The 25,789-nt window shown below is 36.9% G+C and overlaps 1 protein-coding gene across 2 annotated transcripts in view; it reads right to left on the minus strand.

Annotated features, from left to right (window-relative positions):
* Positions 1–217: 217 nt before the first annotated feature.
* Positions 218–25,789, minus strand: part of LOC139147243 (centrosomal protein of 192 kDa-like) — a 37,173-nt gene continuing 11,601 nt past the window's right edge. For both annotated transcript variants that reach the window (XM_070718267.1, XM_070718268.1), the window contains 29 exons: positions 24,421–24,831; positions 23,370–23,592; positions 22,526–22,657; positions 21,819–21,887; positions 21,485–21,549; positions 20,889–21,089; positions 20,194–20,341; positions 17,238–19,609; positions 16,523–16,747; positions 15,978–16,103; positions 15,359–15,496; positions 14,629–14,692; positions 14,101–14,249; positions 13,384–13,595; positions 12,554–12,748; positions 12,055–12,142; positions 11,439–11,603; positions 10,760–10,937; positions 10,247–10,457; positions 9,948–10,054; positions 9,302–9,485; positions 8,722–8,967; positions 8,041–8,212; positions 7,184–7,388; positions 6,446–6,615; positions 5,883–5,942; positions 4,958–5,184; positions 4,524–4,665; positions 218–4,139 (listed from right to left, as the gene is read on the minus strand). In XM_070718267.1, coding sequence (XP_070574368.1) covers positions 3,951–4,139; positions 4,524–4,665; positions 4,958–5,184; positions 5,883–5,942; positions 6,446–6,615; positions 7,184–7,388; positions 8,041–8,212; positions 8,722–8,967; positions 9,302–9,485; positions 9,948–10,054; positions 10,247–10,457; positions 10,760–10,937; positions 11,439–11,603; positions 12,055–12,142; positions 12,554–12,748; positions 13,384–13,595; positions 14,101–14,249; positions 14,629–14,692; positions 15,359–15,496; positions 15,978–16,103; positions 16,523–16,747; positions 17,238–19,609; positions 20,194–20,341; positions 20,889–21,089; positions 21,485–21,549; positions 21,819–21,887; positions 22,526–22,657; positions 23,370–23,592; positions 24,421–24,831 — 7,074 coding nt within the window. In that variant the 3' untranslated portion in view covers positions 218–3,950. The remainder of the gene's footprint in view (positions 4,140–4,523; positions 4,666–4,957; positions 5,185–5,882; positions 5,943–6,445; positions 6,616–7,183; positions 7,389–8,040; positions 8,213–8,721; positions 8,968–9,301; positions 9,486–9,947; positions 10,055–10,246; positions 10,458–10,759; positions 10,938–11,438; positions 11,604–12,054; positions 12,143–12,553; positions 12,749–13,383; positions 13,596–14,100; positions 14,250–14,628; positions 14,693–15,358; positions 15,497–15,977; positions 16,104–16,522; positions 16,748–17,237; positions 19,610–20,193; positions 20,342–20,888; positions 21,090–21,484; positions 21,550–21,818; positions 21,888–22,525; positions 22,658–23,369; positions 23,593–24,420; positions 24,832–25,789) is intronic.

Raw genomic sequence — 25,789 nt, forward strand, 5'->3', positions numbered from 1 at the left:
AAAAGTTAAAGGGGAAGAGATTTAACATTTCTAATGAAAATTTTACAGTGTCAAATCAATCTACAAAATAAAGTGGGGCAAAAGATCATGTTGAAATCTTGTCATTTTTACTCAGGAAATGGCATGGAATGTTCCGATATCTCTTTTATACAGGCAGTATTCAAACAGGAATACATGCCAGCTCACAATTCCTGAAAAAACGCAACACTGTAAAGAACACTTTTAATTCACTTTTATTCATCTCAATGAATGCCAACTTACAGTTTGCAAATTTTATTTGGCATGTAAATTTCAAAAATAGAAAAAAATTCATTTCAAAGACATGTCACCTCAAAATGCCTCCACTATGAAATCACACAGAAATTGTTTTGCACCATAAATTAACATCCTTATGTACATTTCATATATATTTTTTTTCAATTTAGGCAAAGATTGGCACTATCAATATCATTCATATAATTTCTTACATTTAAATTTCTCTTTATAAATGATACAAGTGTGTAGGCACAGAAAATGGTAAATACTGAAATAAATCAAAACAACTTTATTACCGGTAAATTTTGTACTCTGTGGAAAAACAAAACAAAATAAGTATCTACTTGACTTGTATGAGGGCGCTCTTTTACAATACATTATAGAAATTGGCAAGTGTGGAGTTCAATGGCTGAGTGGGAAATGACTGTTAGTAGCCATTAAAATGCAGTGATCTTAGTCATTGATTAGGTGTTAATCCATTGATATGAGTGTAGCAAATTATTGTCTGACATACTAGAGTACAAATTAGGCTGATTCTGGCAGCACACAGCAAACTTTAATTCTGATCAAGGACACCAGAACAAAAGGAAAATGACCTGGCGCCTCCACATGTCTGATGAAGAAAATCATCAAAAATCTGGATAATCTTTAGTGTCAAGGCTGCCTTGAGATATTGTGTCATTAATTAGCAGTCAGGCTGAGTCTCTCAATAAATTCAATACATGTTCCGTGATTAAGTAGGCTTCCTGAATTTAATGCTGTAAAACTTAGGTTAGTGTAATGTACTTGAGTAGCATATAATTGATTAGTCTGGAGTGCTTGAATTTACTTTTCTTTGAGGCCACTTTGGCTGATACAAGAAATGACATATTGACAACCTAAAAACCTCCCTTCACAAAAAAAAAATGGAAAAAGAAAAAAAAATAATGCCGAGTCAGTTTACAAATACAAAAAAAATGTATAGTGAGAGATGATTCTGATCGTTGAATGGCATAATGTTGCAACGTGTTTCTGGAAAAAGGTCAGGGGACATGGTTCATGACATTTGAGATCAGTGAAAGAGCGCCCTCTACAATCACGGGTGCAGAAGTTAATGACACCTTTCGATGCTGACACAACATGTATGTGGTTTTTCGAGATGTTGCTAAAGAAACAGACATTAATGCCAGCAGGTTTGACAGTAACTGCCCCTTTCTTAAGTTAAATCTTCTTAACCTCATTTTTTTGTTGAGTTCTAGTCTTCAGATTCTTGGCTATCCCACTAACAGAGAAAATTGGACCACAGAACCTAGAGTTTTTCTCAAGGGTCTATGATTGGACAGACAAAGTGAAAACACATCACCTTTACTGTAATGTGGCTCACAAGTGAATCAAACCAGTACAAACTAAAAGGAAATGTTACATTCACAGGGTGAAAAAAAATTAATTTTTTTCTCGTGAAATCAAATTTGAAAGTGTTGATAGCAGAGTCACTCTGATGATTCATAAACTGCAGCGTAATAATACAAAGATTTACCAATATGATTGAGAAACATTGACAAAAAAATCATGTAAACAGTAACCAAAGTAAAAAAGGAAAAATACATATCAGAAAAGTTAAGTCCTATTTGCATAGATTCTAGGCAGCTTTATATTGGTTTCCAAAACTAAACAAATAAATAAACAAACTGAAGAAAAAAAAGACTTACAGGCACTGCCACTATATTGAAATACCCATAAATACAAGACAAAGGTATATACACAGACTTTGTACTCACCTATGTAAAGTGCTAAGTACATTTGCATAACTTCAGTGCAATATAAACTGATTTGTATTGACAACAGTCTTCTAAACTGAACATTCAACACCAAATTCTTGTTGATGTAGTTGCTAGTCCTATGTACACTGCTTTCTAATCTATAGAAATGTGCAGTATTCATTGCAAATACAGTTTGAAGTTTGACTGATTATTTAAACAGCCCCCTTGATTCATTTGAAGGCCCTAAGTACAATTGCCCCCTTAATATCTGTTACATACAGAATGTGTAGTATGTTAAGACAGTCAGTGTAGATTCTGTAATGGCTGATGGTTCATAATCAAACAGGAATATACTGCATACAATGTTTCTCTACAATGTTGTAGACCTCTGTTCCATATAATACTGAAATACAAATCCACTTTAGCAGCACTACGTACCCTTGTTACTGTAACATATTGAAACATTAACCCCATTCAGAAAAACAAAGTTTAACTGTGTATGGCTCAATCATAACATTTTAGATACTGATACTTGAACTGAAGTAACACTTGCAATATTATAATGGACTGAAAACATTGACATACACAGATAAGTATATATTGTAATTCTAAATAAAACTCTAGAATATATCAGAAATTCACTATTTTGTTTTCATAATACTTTGTTCTGAGTTGTAAGTGGCTATGCTGGGGAGGGGGATGACACTCCCCTTTCCCTGATGAAAAAGTAATAAATCAATATAGCATACAAACAAAATACAAATATATATACACATCATTACAAATCATGGCTATACAAAAGGATGGACTGTCAGATTATGGAGAGGGTAGTGATGCTAACATGCAAATATTTCTTGCATTCTGAAATTTGGTGAACTGCATTTTTTCAGACTTTCTGAAGCACTAATATTACTTTTTTTCAAAGTTTATATCTTTTATAATTTTGAACTTCACTTGAATATTTTTTTAAACCAGAAAATGGACTTTAAGAAGTGTGTGCGCTGCAGTTTTGTCCATTTTTGACCAATCCCCTCCGAAGATTTCATTGTCAATACCTGAACATCCCCCAAATAGCTGATTCCACTCTGATAAGAAAAGTTATTTTTTTCTTTCAAAAGGCTTGGAATAAATTTTAAGTACCTTTGTTGCTTTATGTTTAAATTTAAATAACTGTACTGAGAATACAATGTTGTGACACTGCTTGTTGCAATATGCCTATAAGTACGTAAAAATAGTTGAACTACTCAACATGCTCTAACATGGCATTGTAGAATATCAGAATAAACATTTGACATTATGATACTTGGTTAAGAAGCAAATATTTTTGTTGGAAGTAATGTGACCTGTAAATAACATAATCTCACAGGAGATTGCAGTTACAATGTGATGTGATATAGGAACTCGTGGTGTTAGGCCATTAGAATAATGTACACGGAATGGACTATTTCATTACTACACTGCTGCAGTTTGGCCGATGAATGCAATTTTGGAAGGAGGATAGATAACTGGTGTCCAATGGATTATAAAATATCACATGGAAGGAAAATTTCACAAATACCAATTCATAAGTACACATTTTTGGATCTACTTATTCACAAGTTTCATCATACATTTTCGTCATTCCAAAACTGACTTATTCATAAACTGATCTGCACCCAAAAATAAATGGTGTCATTTGTAAAAATATTTTTCATTTACTCGGTACATTTTGTACTGAACAAAGACTTTGGTTCTGAGATCGAGAAGATAATAATACAAAAACAGTCATTCTATGACAATGCTTGTTGGAAACAAGTACCCATTTCTGTTCTGTGGCCCGAATACAGTGCTGTTTCTTCATATATTAAAGATACGCTAGAAATTCCAAACTTTGGCCTAAATACTTTCCAAAGCAAGTCTGAATGTTTTTATGGTTTATTTAGGACTATTATGACATTCTAAAATGCATTGTGGTCTCTACACACACTCACCATACAGCTTGGCAACTAGGCTGTGTTCTACATCAGTGGCAATGACTAGCAGGGATTCATATATGCCGGGTCTTTCCGGTTTGAAACTGACTGGAAGACTCACATAGTGCCTAGGCTTCATCAGGTAGCTGTGATGGTTGATGTAAAATGGTGGCCGTGGATTCACAAAGTTCAGCTGTGGGAAAAAACAAAGTAAACAAAATTGTGATATGTGATTATGGAACTGTAAGAACATAGTAAACTTATTTGTTTACATTAAGTTACAAAAATGGTGCTCTTCTTAAAAATTGTAATACTTCCTCCTTCCGTGCAACATCAACTTCATTTTCACTATCTGCTAGATTAACCCTTTTCCAACCAGACTTTGGTTCAACCCTAGTGTTTTAAGTGGTTGGGATATCACAACATGGGAGTTGAAGGGGTGTGTTGAGCAACCTGATAAGTTCCCACAAAATGGTGTTGACATATGCCCCAACTATGTTATTTCCATACAAAAAATTCAAGTGATGGTTTTTAATCAATTGACAGTATGTCAAAGCTAGTGGAATGAAAGACTTACTGTGTGGGGTGAAGTGCCTTCATTTTTTATTGGAAATTTCAGTTTACACACTTTGCCGGCCTCAGTCGTTGGAAACTCCAGGCACTGTTTGGGCAGTACCACACCTAGGTAGGCACTACTCTCAGTTTGGGGGTCTAAAATTCTGGTAAAAAAAAGTAAAAACATATTAAGTTATTTCCCCTTGGTGTACTGATGTCATGTCAGCTATCAAATTACTTTGTTTTTAAGTGTATTCCTTTGGAACTATGCACTGTTTAATCTTTACAATGTGACTTTGTGAGTAAGTATCATATTGGCTTCATCATAGCCTTACACTTGCAACTTTGACATTGTTTCATTATTTTTTTAATTTGCCATATTGATATTCACAACCACAGAATTTACGTAGATGGTATAATTTTGGACTGAAATTTATCAACCGAAGGTATTATTACTTTGATTTGGAGATGTGACTTCTGCTGACATAGCCACTATCACTTGCACCAGCGGTAGTCGCAGATGAAGATGATGGCGTTATTATCTCTTTTCTAACCAGGACACCGGGCGCCAAGGGACCTCTGCGATGTGTCTTAGTGGCTGCAGACGCCGCCTTCACGCTCTCACCAGCCAGCTCTATCTTGGTCTGCTGCACTTTGAATGCTACAGACTCTATGGAGTTTACCTGTCAATTGAAAGGGGTGTTTAGACTTGTGAGTGGAATCAATAGGGTCAATGGCCTGGAGTACAGGCTGAGCTGTCTAGGAGACTAAGCTAAACCTATACTCCCTCAGGATATTCTAAAGTTAGTACAGACTTTGAAAAGGAAAATGAACAAGCTCAGACAGAGATACATTGTGAACAGAGATTAAAGTAATCCTATTTAAGAGGATAAATTGAAATGAGTGCTCCAGCCCAGATGACGCTGACAATAATCAGAGAAAGGAACTATCATCTAGGAGATTGGTGAATGACCGGGTACCAAAGAAATTTCATTTTGCAATGTTCTAGTGTACGTACATTGGAGTTCCTGGGTGGGCACTAGGAAATACTTCAAACAACACCCCTTGATTGGATAACTATTACTCTTTGTAATATGTGAAATCTGTCATTGTCTGTCCACAAGGTAAAACTGAATTATAGGAATGTAGTCATGTTATGATTGTGTAGTATTACCTATCAGTGGTTCTAAGAGTCAAAAGAACAACCCTTAAGAATAACAAGGATTGACATCTAAAGAGGAAATTCAACAGTGCCCTACATAAACAAGGTTTTCATTGAAATAGTTTCTAAGTCAATGAACTCAAAGTTTCTATGTCAATGAACTCAAAGTTTTTACAAACTGACCAATCAGGATTGAGATGTCTGTAAAGATGGCCTTACCTCAAGTTCCCAGTATTGTGCATAGCAACCGATGTCTCTTGGTAGAAATGATACTGGTATCTATGGAAAGAAAATAAGACATTTGTGAAAAATGTGATTCTTGAAGGAATATGTGATCCTATCTAAGATATACACAATTTGGATATATTTTCCTACAAAATGGTATTTTTTACACCATTCTACTTATCAAATGGTCAATTTCCTTTGTATATTTAGTATATCATTGAACAGGTCAAAAGGTGGTTTATTTTACACTTTTCGCCACAGTGTATACAATGCAAGAGCCGAGGTACATGAATATTCCACATTGATTAAGGGTCATTAGCATAGAATTTAATACCGAAACAATGCTCATTAAGGTAATCTACATATTTGAATATCATTATACCTCGGATCTTGCACTATAGACCAATGTAGTTGTTTTTTTCGTATGTATATTTAAAAATACTCAATTGTAACCTTCATTAGATATCTATGTCTATCCAAGAGCTCTGTCTGACCAGCATAGCTACCTATCATGCATAACATTCTTATGTTTCAATTTCAAAACACTGTCTGTTTACCTTGATACTCTGCCCTGGTGTAATGCTGCCTGACTGCTTGGCAAATCTGAATGCAGTGTATGTAGCCCTGTAGACGTCTTTGTTGTCTTGTTTCACATAGGCTGGTGCAATTGATGATAATCCCCATCGTAAAATGTCGCTGGAGGAGCTTTCAAACTCTATGCTGGTTTCTGTATTGCAAGGAGTATCAGAAAGTAACAGTAAACAAGTTGAATTCCTGCTTATAAATGTTTTGAAATACCTTTCATCTCTGTAAAACCATATTGTGTTGAAAAGTACAAGAATGTAAAATAAAGTAAGAAGTACTTCAAAGTTATCACTACAGGTTTTACAGCTGACTGCTGATGATTTTCTTAATCTATAGACTGATATATGTAACTGAACTCATTGTCAAAGCAATAAGTTTGCTGCTTTGAGGAAAAGTATGTGCATTATCAAAGAAAACTGACTACTACTGTCATTAACTGCAGCCTGTTTGTCATTTGGAAGCATTATATTAGATATTAGCAAATTAGTTATTCTTCTCCTAACACAAGATATCTTGATTCCACAATTTATAGTCATCCAATCGTTCTCACAGAGTTGCTTACAAATGGCATTGTTCGACACTAATCGGGCAAAATTGGAAAGGATAAGAAATATTTGACAAAATTCAAGCTGGTAAAAAAGGATCAAACAATTATCTTCACTGAATGAGTCACTTGAAGATATAATATTATGTACAGGAATATGATTTACCTGAAGATTCACCTGTCCTTGTGACAGGGAATTCAATCCTTTTAGCCAGTACTTTGATGGCAGGAGAGTACCCAGTGCTGGGCTGTGAAATGGGTACACCGGGTGTAGCTGATGGGTTGGGATACAGCATATGAAGCTCCCTGTGGGGTACTGGGTTTAAAGAGGTGTCCATGGCCAAGTCTGGTCGGATCTGAACCTTAATTTCCTGTCAACAACAGAACATTTCAAAAAAATAAAAAAATTTTCTCTTAGAGTATTGGTTGCAAAATCTGACAACCAATTCTGAAGGTTTTCATTCCCAATTCAAAGAAAATAAATTCACAACCGTACTTCAAAAACAGTCGGTTAAACCACTTTTAATCAAATTAGCAGTATCTAGGCATGAAGAAATTTCTTTACAGCCCAATGAAGTCAATAGGATGTTATACATCTGTATGTGATTTGAAAGAAGGATTGCCTTAAATTTTCATTAACACTTTTTGGATAGTGTTTAAAGTCACTTTCTTTAAATTACAAAGGGGTTATTTGTTCAAACTTTTGAAAAAGGCAATATTTTGAAATAACATGTCTTTACATACAGCACTAATAGTGAAAGAACACTTCTGTATATTCTGAAATGATTTTAACACTATGGTAGACCAAATCCCTTCCTTAAACCACACAATCCATTAGTACTTTGTAAGTAAAATACTTGTGTATGGCAATATTAAAATATTAAAATTAAAATATTAAGAAAAATTAAGATCCAAGAGAAAGTATTGTTGGTTCCAATGTACAGAGGAAAATGTTATGGCATGTATCCGAAATAATTTGTATTATCTGATATTTCAAGTTGATATCTGCTTACTGATGCTTACCTTGGTAACACCATCACATGTGATGAAGATGGAGCCTCTCCATGGCAACTGGATGCCCTTGGATACAATGGATGGGTTTGTACTGACAAATATCAGAAGTAGACTTCTGGAGTCCACGATGCCAGTCTGTGGTGACACTGTAACACAATGGCCTGGCCAATTCATTTCAAAACTGCAAGAGACAGATACACTAGAGGTAAAGGCAAGTTCATCCAAAGCATAATGTTTTGATATATCAACAATATTTTAACAAACGATTGAAATTTAGACATATTTAATAATTATTCTAGGTTGCTGGTCTGTAAATTATTAGTTGCTAAATAACCAAATCACAACATGAACCAAATGTTTCATGATGTTACCCTTATTTCCATGGAAATCAAGAATTTACGTACTATTATATATGCAAATATGATGTATGTTGAAGTACAAAATGTTAGCCTACAAAACATAACACATTATAGATTACATGCAATATGATATTGTTGACAAATTAATTTAAATCTGAGCTAGAATTCAGTTGTCAATAATATGCTGAACACTGGCATTCTAACATGATTTGGTAAGTTGAACAAATAACACAAATACTGGAAATGCATAAATGGTGCTATTGGAGCTTTGCTAGACCTGTTTCACAGCATTTACAGGAAGGACTACACTCCTTTGTTTGGACATGTTTACCTGAGTTTCCTCTCAGTGTAGTTGACAAGCTGTAGCCGTGACTTGGAGACTGTAGTCTGTATATCTGAGGTAGCTGAGAGAATAATGAACTGTGGTGTGATTTCCCAGTGAGTTGCATCACTGTATTCATTCTGATTTGATCCACTGCTAGCTTTGATGGGACCTGTAGACAGTGCTATGTCTGTGTCCGATGCACGGCTCCCTCTAGTGGGCGGTGTGTGCATCACTCTGCTGGTGACTGACGCTCTGATGGAAAGAAATAATGTCACATACTGTACTCTATGGAACTATGTTGTGATATGGACTTGAGTCTTGGAAGTAAAATTTCTCAAATAATTATGGTTGAATACTTATACTTGTGATACAGTTAAAAATCTTGCCAAAACAATTGTGATATGTCAATGACTTCAATTCTTAAATTACTTTATCATAAAAAATATCTACAATTGACTGAGAAAATTCAATGGGATTACATAGCCTGTATGTCTGTATTTAAATTGCAGACTTGGTTGTGGGTTCATTTTAGTCATTGACAGAAAAATTTTCTCACAACCATTGTCAATAATCAAATCTCTAATACCTGTCTTTGGTTTCTGGTAGAACTGTTTGATCCATGTGAGGTATCAATTCCGGAACCACTGACATACATGTGGCATCCGCTTCCATGGCATCAGTGTCGGGACTTCCCACCAGTGCCAGCATCATGCGGGACATGCAGGAATAGAACAGCTGTACATCGTTGGATCGAGGCGGCAGCTCATTAACTGAATGATGAAAAACAGCAAATGATAGAGTGAGATTTACAGTCCTGAACGTTTCAAGCATTTGTAATTCATCTGTCAGTTACACCTTGGGGATGTACTTAGGACTGGGAAACATTGAAATGAAGTTCAATTACATATTGACAAAGATCTCTGTCAATGTTGTCAAGCTGCATTTATGAATCATCTTGCATTGTCTAAAAGAGGAGAAAAAGTCTTAATAATAACAGAAATTTAAATATAAACAATGACAAATAAAACATCTTTTAAGATATATCAATGAATAAAATCATATATACCAACAACCTTTTGTTCATATTGTCTATCTCTTCTGTAGGTTTTTATTTTCAAAACAATAATAAATTGCCCAAACATTTATAACCCAACACATTTCAACTTTAGTCATTATTTGTCACCAGAGGGCGCTATCCCATAAAAAGTCTCACTCCAAAGTCGGTGGCATACCTTCATAGATGTAGTCTTCTCCAATGTATGGTGTATCAAAGTTGACACCTTTCAGAGGATTGCTGTCTGATAACTTTACAGCTTTACTGCTAGACTTCTTGTACACTCTGATAAAGCAAAGAAATATTGAAATTGTCACAAACTTAAACACAATAGAAAGATTAAACTATTAACAACAAAGTACCTTGAATTACTTTTTCCTGTAAAGATCACTTCTCAACAAACATCTCTTTAAAACAGATCGTGTATTGTGAAAATGCTAAAAACTAACACTCCATATAATGGATTTAGTATCTGACCTTCTGAACTGCTGCCTGGTAATTTCATCTCCATAGAAGAAGCCAACGGATGCAACCACATTAGACTTGGTCAGACAGATAGAGGTCTCCCTATCAGTCGTGTTCAACACAACAGTGACTGAGACTGCTCCTTTGTTCTTGGCTGGAACCACAAACTCACTGGGTTCAATGATCAGTACTGACTTGGACAACTTGGTCTTGGCACCCAGATCTGTAAGTAAATAGCTGTGTTAGAGTCACACTTCACACAACAGAAAGTTTAAAATGATTGTTCTCTACATTTGTTTGAAGTACTGCAACTGCTATTCTGAAAAGTAGTTTTGACTTTGACCTTGAAGTTTGCTTCATTTTGGCAATGCTTGAGTATCAAACCAGGACAATGCCATACTCTGATGAAAATATCAAAATATTCACCCTACTGATCTCCTTGAAAAAAAGAGAAAAACAGAGCTTGCTTATGTTTGGAATGACAGATAACGTTCAAATAAAACAGCCATAAACAGTTATTCTAACCTTCAAAGGCGATGGCTTTGACAAATGCAGCCCTGGGTCCAGTGTTTTGAACAATGACCTGAATGACCTTGTGTTCACCAGCAGCGATTGGTCCCAGGTTGGAGACAAAGGTACTCCCCATGGTGTCTAGGTCCTGGATAACCAGGTTACTGATGCCACCATACCCAGTCAATGGAATCTGTGCAAAACAGAGATAGCAGTCAGTGACAGCCAAATTTGGCAAACACATGATTGTGTAAGGTTACCAAAATTTGCTTGACTTTACCAACATTCTCAATTTAGAAAGAAAAGAACTACTTGACAGCTTCCAATTTGTTAATTTTGTTTGGAATGTTTTGCTTTATGTTAAGACAAAAGCATGCCACAAATAATCTTCAAATGCTTATTATACAAAATAAAAGAAATATCATCTAAGGAAAAGCTTCATTCCCCTGGTAAACAGGATTTGTGTGGTGACGATTCATTTGACCCTTACCATGCAAATATCACATATCATGTCTTCACTTTTACCTTTGTAATTTTTCCTTTTGTGATAGTTTCGTTTTCATTGACATCATAACTGGTCACTGAAACACCAACCTTCTTTTCACTGACGGCATCATTGACAATTTTTCAATTCCAACACATGGAGGGTTTTGAGTTTTATCAAAAGATGGCAAAAACAGAGTCTGTCACTTACCACATATTTCATACCACCATTCTGTGGTCTCATAATCAGCTTAGCCTGTCTACATGTAACACTGGTTGGTGCAAATAAGATGTGTACTGGAAAGTCTTCAAGAGGTTTTAATATCACTTCTCTGTTATCACCCAGCGTCTCTTCTCCTCCAAATGAACTCTGAAGCTGTGATATACACAGTGTTTTTCAAACATACCATTCTCTGTTACACAGTGGACTATACTTTTCTCAAGTTTGTCTCTGTTCTTATATGATTATGAAAGTTTGTAAACTACACACAGTTCAAGACATCTTGCTGCTGAATAACACGTTTCTCTCAGCATCACTGTTTTGTACATCATTTTCATGATAGAGTCAATGCTTTTATATGATATTTCTTGTAACATTCAAAGTTCACAAAGGAAAAATTCGACGGAGAATTTTTCTTCATATTTGGTTTAAGGTTTCCACAAACATGGTATATTGTAACATGGAAAAAAAAAGTGAAACTTCTGATTATTCAACTGGTCACAATTTCCCATACTGTAATCAAGTACAGTCATGGTAAAACCAAATTTAATAGTATTTTAGTACTGAATTTATTTTTCTCTTTCATGTTGATTTTGTAACTCCTTACCTGGAAGTCTGTGTGTTCTGCCTTGATAGAGACTTTCAACTTGAATAGTTCAGTTCCAGAGTCATTTCTCAGTACAACTCTCTGCTGGCTGTAGGAACGTAGACAATGCAAATGCTGGATTTCAGAATTTGACTGAGTACTATAATGACAAACAGACACTAAAACTGCCACTCAGAATATGGTGTTTCTTTGACGTTTGCTAAGTCATTTTCTTTGAGAATTGACATGTACTCTAAGTTTTACATCTGGAAATAGAATATCCTTGCTTAGCTGCTATGATCGGTAAACAGCTTTAATTTCACTGCTCTTCTGAAATGAACTCTTATCAAGGTGGCAAACCATTTGTTATACACTGATCATAGTCTTATTCACACTTGTGCTAACAATTTGAGTTAAACTAATCTCCATGAAACAACTATTTCTGATTTATTATTCATGTCGATATTTTATACAGTAACTCCCCATGTGACAATCTGATTATAACATACACAATACTCACAGTGCTCTTCCAACAGGAACTCCTCCCCATGCAACAAACTGTTTATTACACAGTAACATATTCTTCTGTTCACTCTGCTCAGACTTGAGAGAACTGACTGCTGTGTGTGACACTAGTTGACCTGGAATTGACCCTTCACCTTTTAAATGTACTTCATATTCCGGACCATCTGGCTGAATGGTCATCAGTAACATGCTGGAAAAAAATTAACATAAATACAAAATAATGAAAAACCTTCCAGAACATACAAAACAGAAGCATTATCTGACTATTTCACTTTCATTTCATTGCATTTTTAACAGCTTGTAAGCTATAACAGGCTGTTCATTCCTAGTAGACGACACAGTTGACAGAGACTATAAGGAACTGATGAATAAAACCCAATTTGAACATCACTGGACTCCAGTGACAGAGTAATGGGCGATGCTACCAGACTTTTGTAAGCAAGTTTGTATAATCTGACAAAGCCCTTCTTTAAAATTAGTATCCACAAGTTTAAGGGTAACACAGCATGCTAAAGTCTCTTTCCTTGTCCTACAAGATTAAAAGATGAAATCTGACAAAATGGAATTTATCACACCAGTAGTAAAGGGGTAAATTAAGGCAGGACATCTGGCAGGTGTTGGGTTACACAGTGTCACACTGAAGTGCATCTAAACCACCCTATTGTTAAGTAAATTGTAGAATCTAATATATCAGAAGACACAGTGTCTGACGCAACATTTTGGGAAATTCCATCAGGGCTGAGAGACAATGTGGATGGAGTTTACAGTTAATAGTGATTAGTAAAATATCACAGAGATCAGTTGATTGTAAAGGTCTGACATTACCTGTCAATGGTTACAGGTGCATCAACAGGTGTAAATTTCACTACGATATCTGTCACTTCGTTGGGTTGGAGTGTCATGGATGACGGAATAACACTGTAGAATTCCTGAGCTCTGGTAACTTTCAGTTCCACAGTAGCTGGCAAATTACCAGCATTCTTGACAGGCAGAAACTGAGTTGCTGTCTTGCTGACAGGTGCTGACAAACCTAGGGACTGAAATTGTGAAAAAAAGGCTTAACTTGATTGGCACCAATACAGTAGATCAGAGGAAAGACCTCTTTGTTGATTTTGAAATAGTTTAGAGATGCACCTCTGTTAATTGGTGTAAATGAAAGAGTTCAGATGATACAGCTGTTGATTGGTGTAGGTTACATAGACTTGATGAAATAATCTGTTGATTAGTGTAAATTAATTACTGCCTAAGAAACATCTCAAAAGATTGCTGCCCATGAAGAAGATCAAAAGAATTTCTTGATACTCTTGGTGGTTTGTCTACAGCTTTATTTCATTATCTAGCAGTTAAAAATGATCCTAAACCCTTTCATTGATATTTCCCTGTAAACTGGTCCACCCTCACCATTGAAATGTATGAGTTAGGACCAAACCATGATGGAGAAAGGGTTATGCTACACCATCAATGTCTCATCTGGCTGAAGTTGTTCTGTACATCCACTGTCTCATGAGTTTCAAGTTCAAACCCACTGCATGTGTTACTTACCTTGTTCAGTAGATCTTTAGGTATATGCAGCCTGGCACATCCCACTGTAGCTTGGAGCTTTCTGCTGGCTATGTTATTTGATGGGCTTGGCGTGTCCAGTTCCACGTCAATTCTAGCAGTTATAATCTCAGCATTTGCTAATGTTGTCACTGTGTTGGGGGAAAAATGAAGTCTGTGTGAAATAGCTGCAACCCCTTCCATCACTAAAATATGCTGAAATCCTGTTATTTTGAATTTTGTGGTTGGATTAAAATACAGAGAGAAATGTGAAGGAAAGTTCTGAGTGTACATCTCAAAGGTTCATGTACCATACGTGACAGCACATGTGCACACATGAATGATGAACATAGAAAGTCTTGACCCTTCAAGGTGACCTTGACTAGCTGAAGGTCAAGAACTTGATATGGATCCTGGAAGCATCTTGAAAACGTGACCTTGTGAACTAAGTATTCTATAGAGTAGTACACTGGCATTGTCTTTGGTTCACATATGGTAGGTAAGTGATTTCACAGAGATTTGCAATCTTACCATGGTCTAAGTTTCTCTGAGGTGCCTTGAAGTCAATCCATACCAGCATTGGCTCTACTGCTCCCTGAAATCATGGACAGAAGATTTGAAGTAAATTTATCAACATCCATTACAAAACTGTAAATCTTTCAGCTCCAGGTTTCCCTTTATAGTGGTGAAGAATATTCATTTTATTTTTGAGACAGGCAGACAGATATTAAAGTAGAAAAGATGATATAAATTGCCTTGTTTACTGAAATGTCCACAAACCATAATATGCTCATGATAAAGAATTTTCTCCATCTGAAATTCTACGCAACGGTCCTCAAGATATTTACGATGCTTTTAGGAGATAGAAACTAAATAAAAATTGTAAGCTGAGCAGATGACTCAAAGTTCTAACACACCATTGTATGAACAGTGTGATTAGCATTGCTCAGCTGGAAAATATTACTGATGCTGCTGGGTTGTAGAGTAGTACAATAGTTGAACGAGAAAAATTTTGCAGAGATTCAGATGTACTATAAAAAGGTAACTGCTCACTTCCATCATTAAGGCTTCAAAAAGAACCCCCACAAGAGGTACATCAGAAAAGTATTGTAAAATTTAGAGTTCAAATATCAGTCACCAAGGCACTTTCCACCTTACAAATGATGGAGTAGGACATCTTTGTAGGCAGAAAACACTTCTTGGCAGCAATCACACAGTCATTGAATCGTCTCTATTAGTTAGCTATCAGGTACATACTTACCCTATTGTCAGCTTTGCCAGGGAGTGTAAGACTAAGAATGGAAGATCCCCTAGGTGTCAGTTTCTTACTGCTTGGTGATGTATATTCTATTCGGTTATCAACTTGACCAAATGAAAAGCAATGCCATGCCACTGAACTCTGTGTGGATAGATAAAAATATATCTGACAATCTTACACAATTTAACAAGTTTTAAATTATACAAAATTTTAAAAATTTTGAAGAGAGTATCTTTGATCTATACTGTAAATATCAATGGAAAAACTTATTATAATAATGACAAATATTGCTGAGATTACCTCCAGTCTTCTGTCTGAAAGCTCATATGCTTTACTGAAAATGTAAACTAATTGTATCCTATACGGTCAAATGTACCGGTTGTGACATGTTCAGATGCAAAAGCTTCATTCACTCGGCAATGTAACAATTATCTCTTACAGACATTATATGACTGTCACTGTAACCACATCCAATACGTTAAGCAGCAACAGTACAGGGAGTGGATTAGTGTGCTAAGCATAACATAACATAATCCAATAACTATGTAATATACTCTTAGGTATGACATGTCAGTTTTGGACTTGTAAAACCACCTACAAACTTGATCAGAAGTTGACTTACAGCTGATATGATGAGTCTGACCGGTACTGTAGATCTGCCTTTGTTGTAGAGTTTTAAAGCCTTGGATCTGTCCTTACCATGGACTACATCACCAAAGTCTAACCTCTCACTGTCATCCACTTCAACCTGACAGGGCAAAATGGAAAACAGGAAAATGAAGGAAACGTGAGTTTTTAAACAAAAATTTGACATTCTGACAAGGGGAGCTACATAGCAGTCTTCACTTTACACAAAATAAATTTCAATTGGCAATACTGATCTCCATTTTTTATTTTTACTTTGCAGTGGGAGAAAATTACAATCAAAGCCTAGTGTTGTCGAAAATGGCTGCATAATCATTAAATGATAGCTGGACACAAAGAGAAAATGTCATGGCAGGAAAGATTTGCATACCATAACAGACGTACTACACATGTATACTCGTATAATATGAATTGCAGATAGTACCAGGCTTTGATGCTATGAAGTATTTAAGGAAAAGTGTTTACAGTACATTTTGAATTATCATGCGTTACTGTGAACTCTTGGTCTATTCCACCCCTTACCTGTATATTTGGTTTCTCTGCTATAGCATGTACGGTAACAATACTGATATTATCCTGAACCGATGGCATGGTTGCATTGACAACAGGACTGCTGTATATCTGCAGCTGCGCCACAAAGATTCCTGGATGTCTCGGTGCAAACATAATAGTGGTGTCCTCTGTCTTGCCTGGTGGTATGATAGCAGAGTTCTTCACAATGAATGGACAGTAGTTGTCCAGATCAATCTGTGGAGATTAGAAAATGCATGGCATTAACCCTTCTACCCTATTTCCCTGTTTAGAGGTCTGATTTTGCCACAGGAGACAATAAGATTGGGTCAAACCATAGTGGTGAAAGGGTTAAAAACATCTATGCACATTATTGATACGATGGTATACTACATACACATATTGAGAAATAAGGAACTACTCTGCATTTCTACATTAAGAATTATTAAAACCTCTTCATGAGACATTCAATTTTCTCTCTGTATTTGCTAGGTTTTGTTCTAATGCACAAATTTTCCTAAACAGGTGTCAACCACAGTTCCTATAAGCATGGTGTAGACACTGGGTAAATTGTTAAGGCTGGGTGAACTGTTTAGTCATGAACCTAGATTTTATCATTAGAGTTTCTGAATGGAAAACATCTACATGGTTGCATCACACACGTGCAGAATTCACATTCAGACTCATTTCACGTACCTTCTGTGATTACATGTTACTGAATACATACCTGGGCACCATTAGCCAACACTGTGACAACATCCATAGTACACTTCACCCATCTATCAATTGTGTTATGTATGGGTAGGGTAGTCTGGACTGCTATCCCAACACAACACACACCAATGAACCTCAGCTCTCCTGGTATTACAACACCGGCCGCAATGTCCATTGTAGTAGGAATGGCCCCAGTGGGTGGATGGGGCATAGTATTTGCCATTTGTGGTCTAAAGTTTGAATACACAGTTGATAAAGTTGTCCCAGCACCAACAGCACTGGAAACTGTTGCAATATGACCAGGGATTGGCTGATACACTGATCCTGGCCATGACGACACTGTACTCATATGACTAGCCGTGCTGGTATCTGGGATCCTACCTGAGGGGGCGCTATGCAATGAGGTCATGGTCGATGAAATCGGTGGGATTTTATTGGCTACACTTGATGGCCCAGGTTGGCCAGACCGGTGGGAAGGGTGGGTTGTGGTGGCCCGACTGTTTAAGTATGTGTTTGCCACTGATGTGTTCATCAGTGTTTGGCTAGTCAGTAGTGTTGGCACACCACTGTTACTCTGTGTGGAAACTGTCTTGTCAAAAAGTTTGAAACTTGACACCACCGGTGCCTGTTTGACCTCTTCATTGGCTACTGAGGTGTCCTTTGACCCTCTGACCTGCTTGACAGTCACAGCGCCCCCTGACCTAGCAAATGGAGATATTGATCCTTCCTGGCTTTTCTCCTTAAACAGCTGTCTCTTTGGAGTGCTAGAGTCCAACACACTCTGCTCATTGAAGTCTGGGGATTTTCCTTTCCCAATGAAAGATACTCTTTTAGGGCTCTCTCCTTCTTCAAGAGGAGTACTCAAAGTCTGAGCAATAGCTGCCTTCTGTTCAAGAATTGAGGCGTAGCCACTGCTACGGCCTGGTGATTTTCCCGGTGACTTTCCAGAACTCCCTGGTGATCTTCCTGGGCTAGATCTCCTGGGTGAAACGCTTGTGGATTTACCAGTACTGGTCCTGTCCGGAGACTTAATGCATGATTTGGGCTGAAGACTTCCCTGTGTTTTGGCAACAGTGCTGCTACTGGGTCTGTACTGTCCTGGACTTTTCTGTTTTTCATCATCTGGCAAGTTACACATGGTCAGCGAAGGACTATCCTTTCTCTTGCCCTTTTGATCCCGGGTCTCTGTAATTTTACCAAAGCCGGAGTTACCCACAGCACCTCTATTACCATCCGGAGCAATTCCATTGATTTTGACTTTGCTGGCTCCATTAGCTTGACTGCGCACCGATTCCTTTTGTCTTTGTGTACTGGACTTCATGGATGCAGAATTGTCTGGTCGCTTGGACATATATTTCTGTGACTCTGCTATTCTGTACAGTTCCTCTTTGGAACTTTGTTTACTAGATGGGGCACTTCCATTGGCTTTTCCATCTCCTCTGTACCCTAGAGTTTTCCCTTCCAGCTCGGAAAATTTCAACTCGTTCTCAGTCAGTGGTATTCGACTAGGGTCACTGTCGTTTAAGTACTTCTGTAGCTGTTCCTTCTTTGCAGCTTCCATGCTGTCTTTGCCGGTGTTGAGATACCGTGGATGTGATCCAAAACCTGGTTTCAATCTGCCAGCTTCCTGGGGGTCCATCAACTCCGGCAGAGATTGGCTTCTATTCATTGAAGTCTCCTCAGCCAGCAGATTCTGTGGAGATGAAGACTGACTGCCCCTTTGTCCACTCCGATTAAGAGTCTGCAATGATCCTGATAGTTTCTTTGGACTGTATTTCAGCCTTTGCTGACCGGCATGCATTCCCAAATCACTTTCCTGGAGTCTCCTAATTCCCTCCTCCATTTGATACACTTCAATTGCTTTTAAATCCTTTCTACTTTGCGTATCAGTGGCTGGTTTTCTGGCCCCATCTTTCACTGAAGTAGAGTCACCATTGATTGGTTTGAACAGTCTGTCATGTGGCAATGTATCACCTGTGATTGGCTGAGCATGATCATGTGATTTTTGACCTTTAGATGAGTCTACCCAATCTTTTCTCACACCAGCTCTACTGTGAATTTCTTTACTACTTTTACTGCCTTGAATTTCAGATTTCATACCCTGCTTCTGTACCTCAGAAGTCTTGTCTGGTTCGTCTTTACGTATTCGCTTTTGTGACAAGTGTTTGATAAGTTCCGACAGTTCCTCAGGGGTGCTAGAGCTGGCAGCCTGGGCAATGGCAGAAGCTATGGAGCTTATAGACACTGACATGTCTGCCCCTGATATGGATTCTTCAAGCTGCTTTATCTTGCCTTTCAATGTTGCATCAGTGCCATCACCGGCAGGGGAGGTTCTTGTATGACTCTGTGGCAGGTCTTTTGCTTTTGGTGGTGCATAGGATTCTTCTGTAAATGAAAGAAAACACAGATAATGAGTATGATATGTTCATTACAGAGATGTTGCCTGACTTCTCACATCAATTTCTTTATTGACGAAAAAGAGATGTAATAAGATGACAAATGATATTATCAGAATAAGGGATTGTCAATTCTTGTACAACAGTAAATTTCTGATCAGCGAAGCATTTTTCTTCCTTAACATTGCAAATTTACTGTTCTTATGCTAGAATGTTCCTAGGGGACAGATATTATAGTCAAAAGGGCTGTCTTGTCCTTTCATCTATTTCAACTGACATGAAATTACTTTATCAAAACTTTAAACAGTTGTAATTTGGTTTGCTCGTTTTCAAAAGATACAGAAGGCTTATTTGTAAGGAAATGGTAATAGAAGATGTGTTCACATGTCTGTGATCTTGCAAATCAGATTACAAATTTAATAATTCATGAGCCACTTTTGTCTGTTGTGTTAATTTCAATAAAATCTGCATTATCCTACAAGAGATAATTTCAACAAATCATTTGCTTTGGAAGAAATGCAAAATGGCAGGAATAAAGGCAGGCAGGAACTCTGTACAGAAGGAACGCCTTACCTTTCAAGTACTCTCCAACACCAGACATTCTTTCCATGTAACTACCGTCTAGAGGTCTATCATCCACTTGACTATCATGGGTGTTTATCAGGGCAATGGGTCCGTTTGTATGGGGTGGTGTCACTATGGTACCATCACCAAAACTTGGCTGTCAAAGAGTACATCACGGATGTCAAGTCATAAGATTTACAAAGTGTTGACAATTTTTAAAGCAATTTCATTGTTGCAATGCTATCAGAGTCAGCTAAAACATTCTTTGTATTATGTGTTTTCTATATCTTAAACACAAAAGGTAAAATTTATAAGCTATGCTACAGAGGATTCTCATGACACAAAGAAATGAATTTGTTTACAAAACTAGACCAACCAATAATGCTGTAACAACATCCTGGTAAAATTTTAACAATGAAAAAGCTTCTCTGAAGCTTTCTAAAAGTTTCTAGTTTACAACACTTCAAAGATTATGATAAAAAATTCTTCTACACACCACCAATTGATGGCAGTGTTCCTACACTCAATCATAGGGTAAAATTATAACTTTAATAAACAAACAACAAACAAACAAAGATGGCAAGCAAATTTTATGCATCATGTATCATGTACGTAAAATACCCAACCTTCTATGACTTTTAAGTTCTTCTATGTGGCAACTGAGGATGAAATTAAAAGGAGGCTCCCTGAAGTGAGTTACTTACCCGATGAGCAGGATCTGTCTGTGAGAGGGATCCAAGGGCTTCAGAGCGAGAGCCAAGAAACCCACCAATGCTGATCCTACAGAAATCTTCCTGTCCAGTGATGTCATTAAATTTCAACACTGCACCATCATGCAGACCCCATCCCTCCTCAAAGCCAGGACTATCATTGGCAGCTGGCTTGGTAGTTGATGCCATCGCATCCTGGTAAATCAAACAATATCAAAAAATCTGTTGAAATTGGAATTCTCAAGGATGAGACGTTTGTAAATCTTATAAACTATTTAAATGCTATCAGTTGTTTTTACATATGAAAACAAGAAATGTAGTAAAGTATTTCTTCAGTTTGATTTAATGTATTTATAGACCACTGGGAGTCTTATCAGTTATCATAGAGATCAGACTTAGTGGCATTTGAAAAGTTTTAAAATGAATAATAAAACTATCGCCTCAAAAATCCTCAACTGCTCTTACAACTTCCATAAATTTTTTGCTGGAGACCTATAACTACATTATACATAGTTGAGCTCATGAAAAAGTGACGATCAATAACCTGAGAAATATCCTGAAAAAAATGACACACAGTAATTTTTAAATACCTGTATGAATACATTTTCCTTTGCAAAGTTTTGTTCATCTACATCCAGTTGGTTGACCGCATGATCTGAAAGAAAACAATATTACAGTCACAGCATCGGCAGACATCAGTAACATTGTAAAAGAATCTCATAATTTATTGATGAATTTTTGATGATCTTGGAAAGTTTTTTTCCATTTATATTGTAATAATCAGCTTTTTCTTCAAGCTGTAAAAACCAAGTGTTTTTATGTTGTAAACAAGAGTGTAGACAGAGCAATAGATTGTTTGTGGCTTTACAAAAAACAATTTTGTGGAGTCGTTTGTGTTGGCGCACAAACTGTTATCATAATTACCTCCTGTAACAAACTCTTCATCACTCTGAATTCCAAAATCTTCAAATCCACTCAGTTCAGCTGCGTCATCTGAAGGATGAAAACAATCAAAATTTAACTTAGGAACTTACTCTACCAGCTGTAATTTACTGTTTTGATCCATCTGTAATTAATTCTTATGATGATCTATTTTTTTGTCCTTGTCTCATATGTGCAATATTTTCAGTTATGAACGTTTGCGAAGTTAAAATGTTGGCATTGGTTCTGTGAAAAATTTCTTGGTTACATTTGTAAATACATGTATCATCAATAAAATCTTGTATTAAAAACTGTATTCATAATTTTGTTTTGGGCACCATCAGGCTTATTCTTGTTTCAAGTGAGACATTACTTGTTACTCTATTGATTAATAGATAATGAATTAATGAATGGTAGTTGTTGCAGTCCTGCTGTCAGGCACAATAGAAGACAACTTACATGAAGTAATTTCTGGTAAATACCACAGAAGTTTTTATGTGTTACAATGTAAACAGAATGTGAATAGAGCTTTCATGCCTGTTCACCCTGCATGTTTAAAGTAGGAGAGTGATCAACATAATGTAAGAAATCATCTTTGCCCCTTGAAGGTGGCACCATTGTACCATAACACTGAATGCAAAGGTCCATAATACCACTGGTAATATCAAGTTTATACCAATTATTTGCAGCAAATAGGGTTCACAACTTACCAGCTGGGAGGGACGACTGAAATGCGAGCTCTGTGACTATTTCACCATTGTCTACAATATACGGTGGAGAACCACTGTCGTCACCAGCTGGTGCTTTTCTGGGTTGGTTGGCTACTATTGCACTGTCAAAATCTACATGAAAGATGCACACATGGACTCATGAGGGCGCCAAACATGCATACACGGAATTGCGAATTGGATATACATGTATGTCTTTGGTTAGTAAAGAATTTAGTATTAAGGAAAACTTCACTTGAGACCTTAGAAAATGCAGACTACTCCACATATGATCAATTGGTTGACAAAAGAAAACATTTCGTACAATTCCACTTGTATGACTTCAAATCTACAAGCATACATTGCATGTGGTAAACTCTTTAGGTAAAAATAATAGGACATTATATTTTCAAACACAAGACAAGGATTTGCAAGCGTCAGGAAAGCTAATGTAACAATGTTTTATGGTATGTGCGTCTCATGCTGCATTTGTTGAAAGCTGCAACAAATTTTGACATACAATCAGTTATTTAGTTCTTTCACACATGCTTATGTTGTTCAAGAGTGACAAAAATACAAAGTGATGTCTACTTACAAACAAGCACCTAAGGAATTCAAACATGAACTGCTGTAAATGGAAGGATGAATGGCATTCTCTGACAGGAAGGAATACTGTTACTTTGGTCAGCGTTACACTTTGTACAGCCAGTGTTGCTTTACGTCTCAATCTCTTTCAAATATTTCATAACCTTCAAGCACAAATAAACTACTGATGTAACTGCAGCTCCATCCATGAGAAAGAGGATGGTACTGATGGCAGACCAGCGAAAGGCAGACACTGACTTACCTTCCTCTCCGCTTTCAGCACCCTGTACCTCTGCTCTCTCTTCATGTCTTCTGTGAGATGAACCCTTGGATTCACGACTGTGGCTGCTGTGCTGGCTGAGGGCAGGCTCTAACTGGGAGAAGTCATCATCCCCAAATGAGATGTTGTGGCTGTGGGTGAAATCTCCAGTGCCAAGACCAAAACTACCCAGTGATGATCTTCCAATGAATGGATTTGGTGGACTCTATGAAAGCATGGGTACTGCATGGTTAGTAAACCAAAAATGTTCCAAGGTAGTACAAACTGATAATATGACGCACATACAACATTCACTTTACAGATATATTCAATGGTAATAACCACTTGAGAGTAGTGTGGACAATGATTTCTCTTATCATGGCAAACACTGGCATTTTAAAAGTAATCAGGAAAATTTTCTTTTAACCCTCTGAAGGCCAAAAGTCAATTTTTGTTGCCTTTATGAAATATAATGCAATTTCTTTTCAATTCCAGACAACTTCTTCTTAAGATTTCCCAAAATTTTGATCAAAACTGTAGCAAACTTCATGTCAATAACATTACAGAAAAATTTGGAAAAATTGGAAAACTTTGCATGAAAAATCAGGTGGGAAAAATTACAGCACTCAAAGGGTTAATAATCAGATTCAAATTACAGATATCTTGACTTAAATACTGACATTTTTTTTTTGCTGAAATTACTGTATAAAGTCATGTTGCAAAGTAATAAACTGGTGAAGTTTCACAGAAAGAAATGTCATAACATGAATCCATCAAACATTGTGACTACGTTAAATAAATAATTAAATTTCAATGTGTCCTGTTCCAAAAGACAATATTATGACGAAATTCAGTTTTGAGATATCATATACCTCTGAAGGATAAAATATCAGCATCATTGAAAATTGTAAATTCAAGCTCTCAAGGACAAAAGGTTCCTTAATGTGCAGTCCAACTTTTGAGCTTGAAAATGGAACATTTGAAAACATTTGTTTTATGTACACTTGATAATTTTCACCACCTTTCTATTCATCTGGGAAATTAATATTTGTACCTTGTCCTCATTGCCTTCACCTCTTCTGATGTCATCATTGGTCACCAAAGTATCATCTAGATCTGACCCTGCTGTCAGTGTGTTATCCATCCCTGATTCTTGGCCCTCTCCAACCTGATCATGGCCCAGGCTGAATATGTCAGACATATGGAAACTGCTTGCATCAGGAGACCAAGGCGCCGAGTCATCAACAGTATCATTACTGAATGACCTGCTGGATGGCTTGAGGAACTTGGACGAGATGAGGTCAGCGTTCTTTGGTGTGGCGTCAGGGTCAGCTGACTGGCCGTAGCTGGAAGCACTTGAGGGCCTGGCTTGGGAGGACTGGGTGGATGTTCTTATGGGGCTGACAAATCTCACTTGATGCTGGACTGGGTCATCACCTCCTGTGGGTCTCATTCTGGATGGTGCCTGGAAGTGGCAATCAGAAATTGTTGGCTTCTTTAGTAATTATAAATCTGAACACAGCCACAAAAATCTTCATTAATTGCAATCAAATACAATATACTGGAAGTACACAAATCTTTCGTTGTATTTTACTTTAGGAGTAATCTCAGACTGTATACCTTCTTGAATACTGTGATATCATAACATCATCTGGGTCAGCAATCACTTATCAGAACAAATATATGAAAATCATTCAACACAAGATTTCAGAATGTTAGTTCCCTTTGTTCCAATCAGATTGTTGACAACGCAAGTACTCCTGTAAAAAAATGCATCAGAAATATTTTCTGTTCACGATGAAAGGTTATGACATAACCTAACACAATCACTTGTACATAAATACACATTATACATATAAAGGGTTCAGACGGCAAGACTTTTTACTAATGAGACATGTAGAGATCGAAATTAACTTTTTCCCTGGTAGTCACTTGGGCTACCATTTTCTGAAGTTGGTAGCCCAGTGACAGTGGCTGGTAGCCCATGCATATTTTAGTTTAGGGAAATGTTTTCATTAACCAGAAAATGAAAACACTGTTTTTCAAGATTTTGCTTATTAAGTAAATTTGCTAGTCAGTAGATGTGAATACTTCCACACCTTTTTTACCCAAAGGAAATGGGTATAATGGACAACACTGAGGTGTAATTGCCATGCTATTGTGATTGATACATTTTGATCAAAATGCAATGAAAATGAATATTTATTAGCCATCATTTCCTGTGCCTGTCATCCAAGTACACTGATATTGAAACTTTGGGTTTGACTGCACTTTAATAGTCATCCAAAGAGACGGACCAGACATGGCATGTCTAATACTGACTACATTTCATGTCCCAGGCTTTGGTAGTCTGTATGGACTACATTTCATGGATTTTGGTAGCCCCAGAGAAAAGTTGGTAGTCTGTGGACGCAGGACTACCG

Source organism: Ptychodera flava, chromosome 13, assembly GCF_041260155.1.
Source record: "Ptychodera flava strain L36383 chromosome 13, AS_Pfla_20210202, whole genome shotgun sequence".
Taxonomy (NCBI): domain Eukaryota; kingdom Metazoa; phylum Hemichordata; class Enteropneusta; family Ptychoderidae; genus Ptychodera; species Ptychodera flava.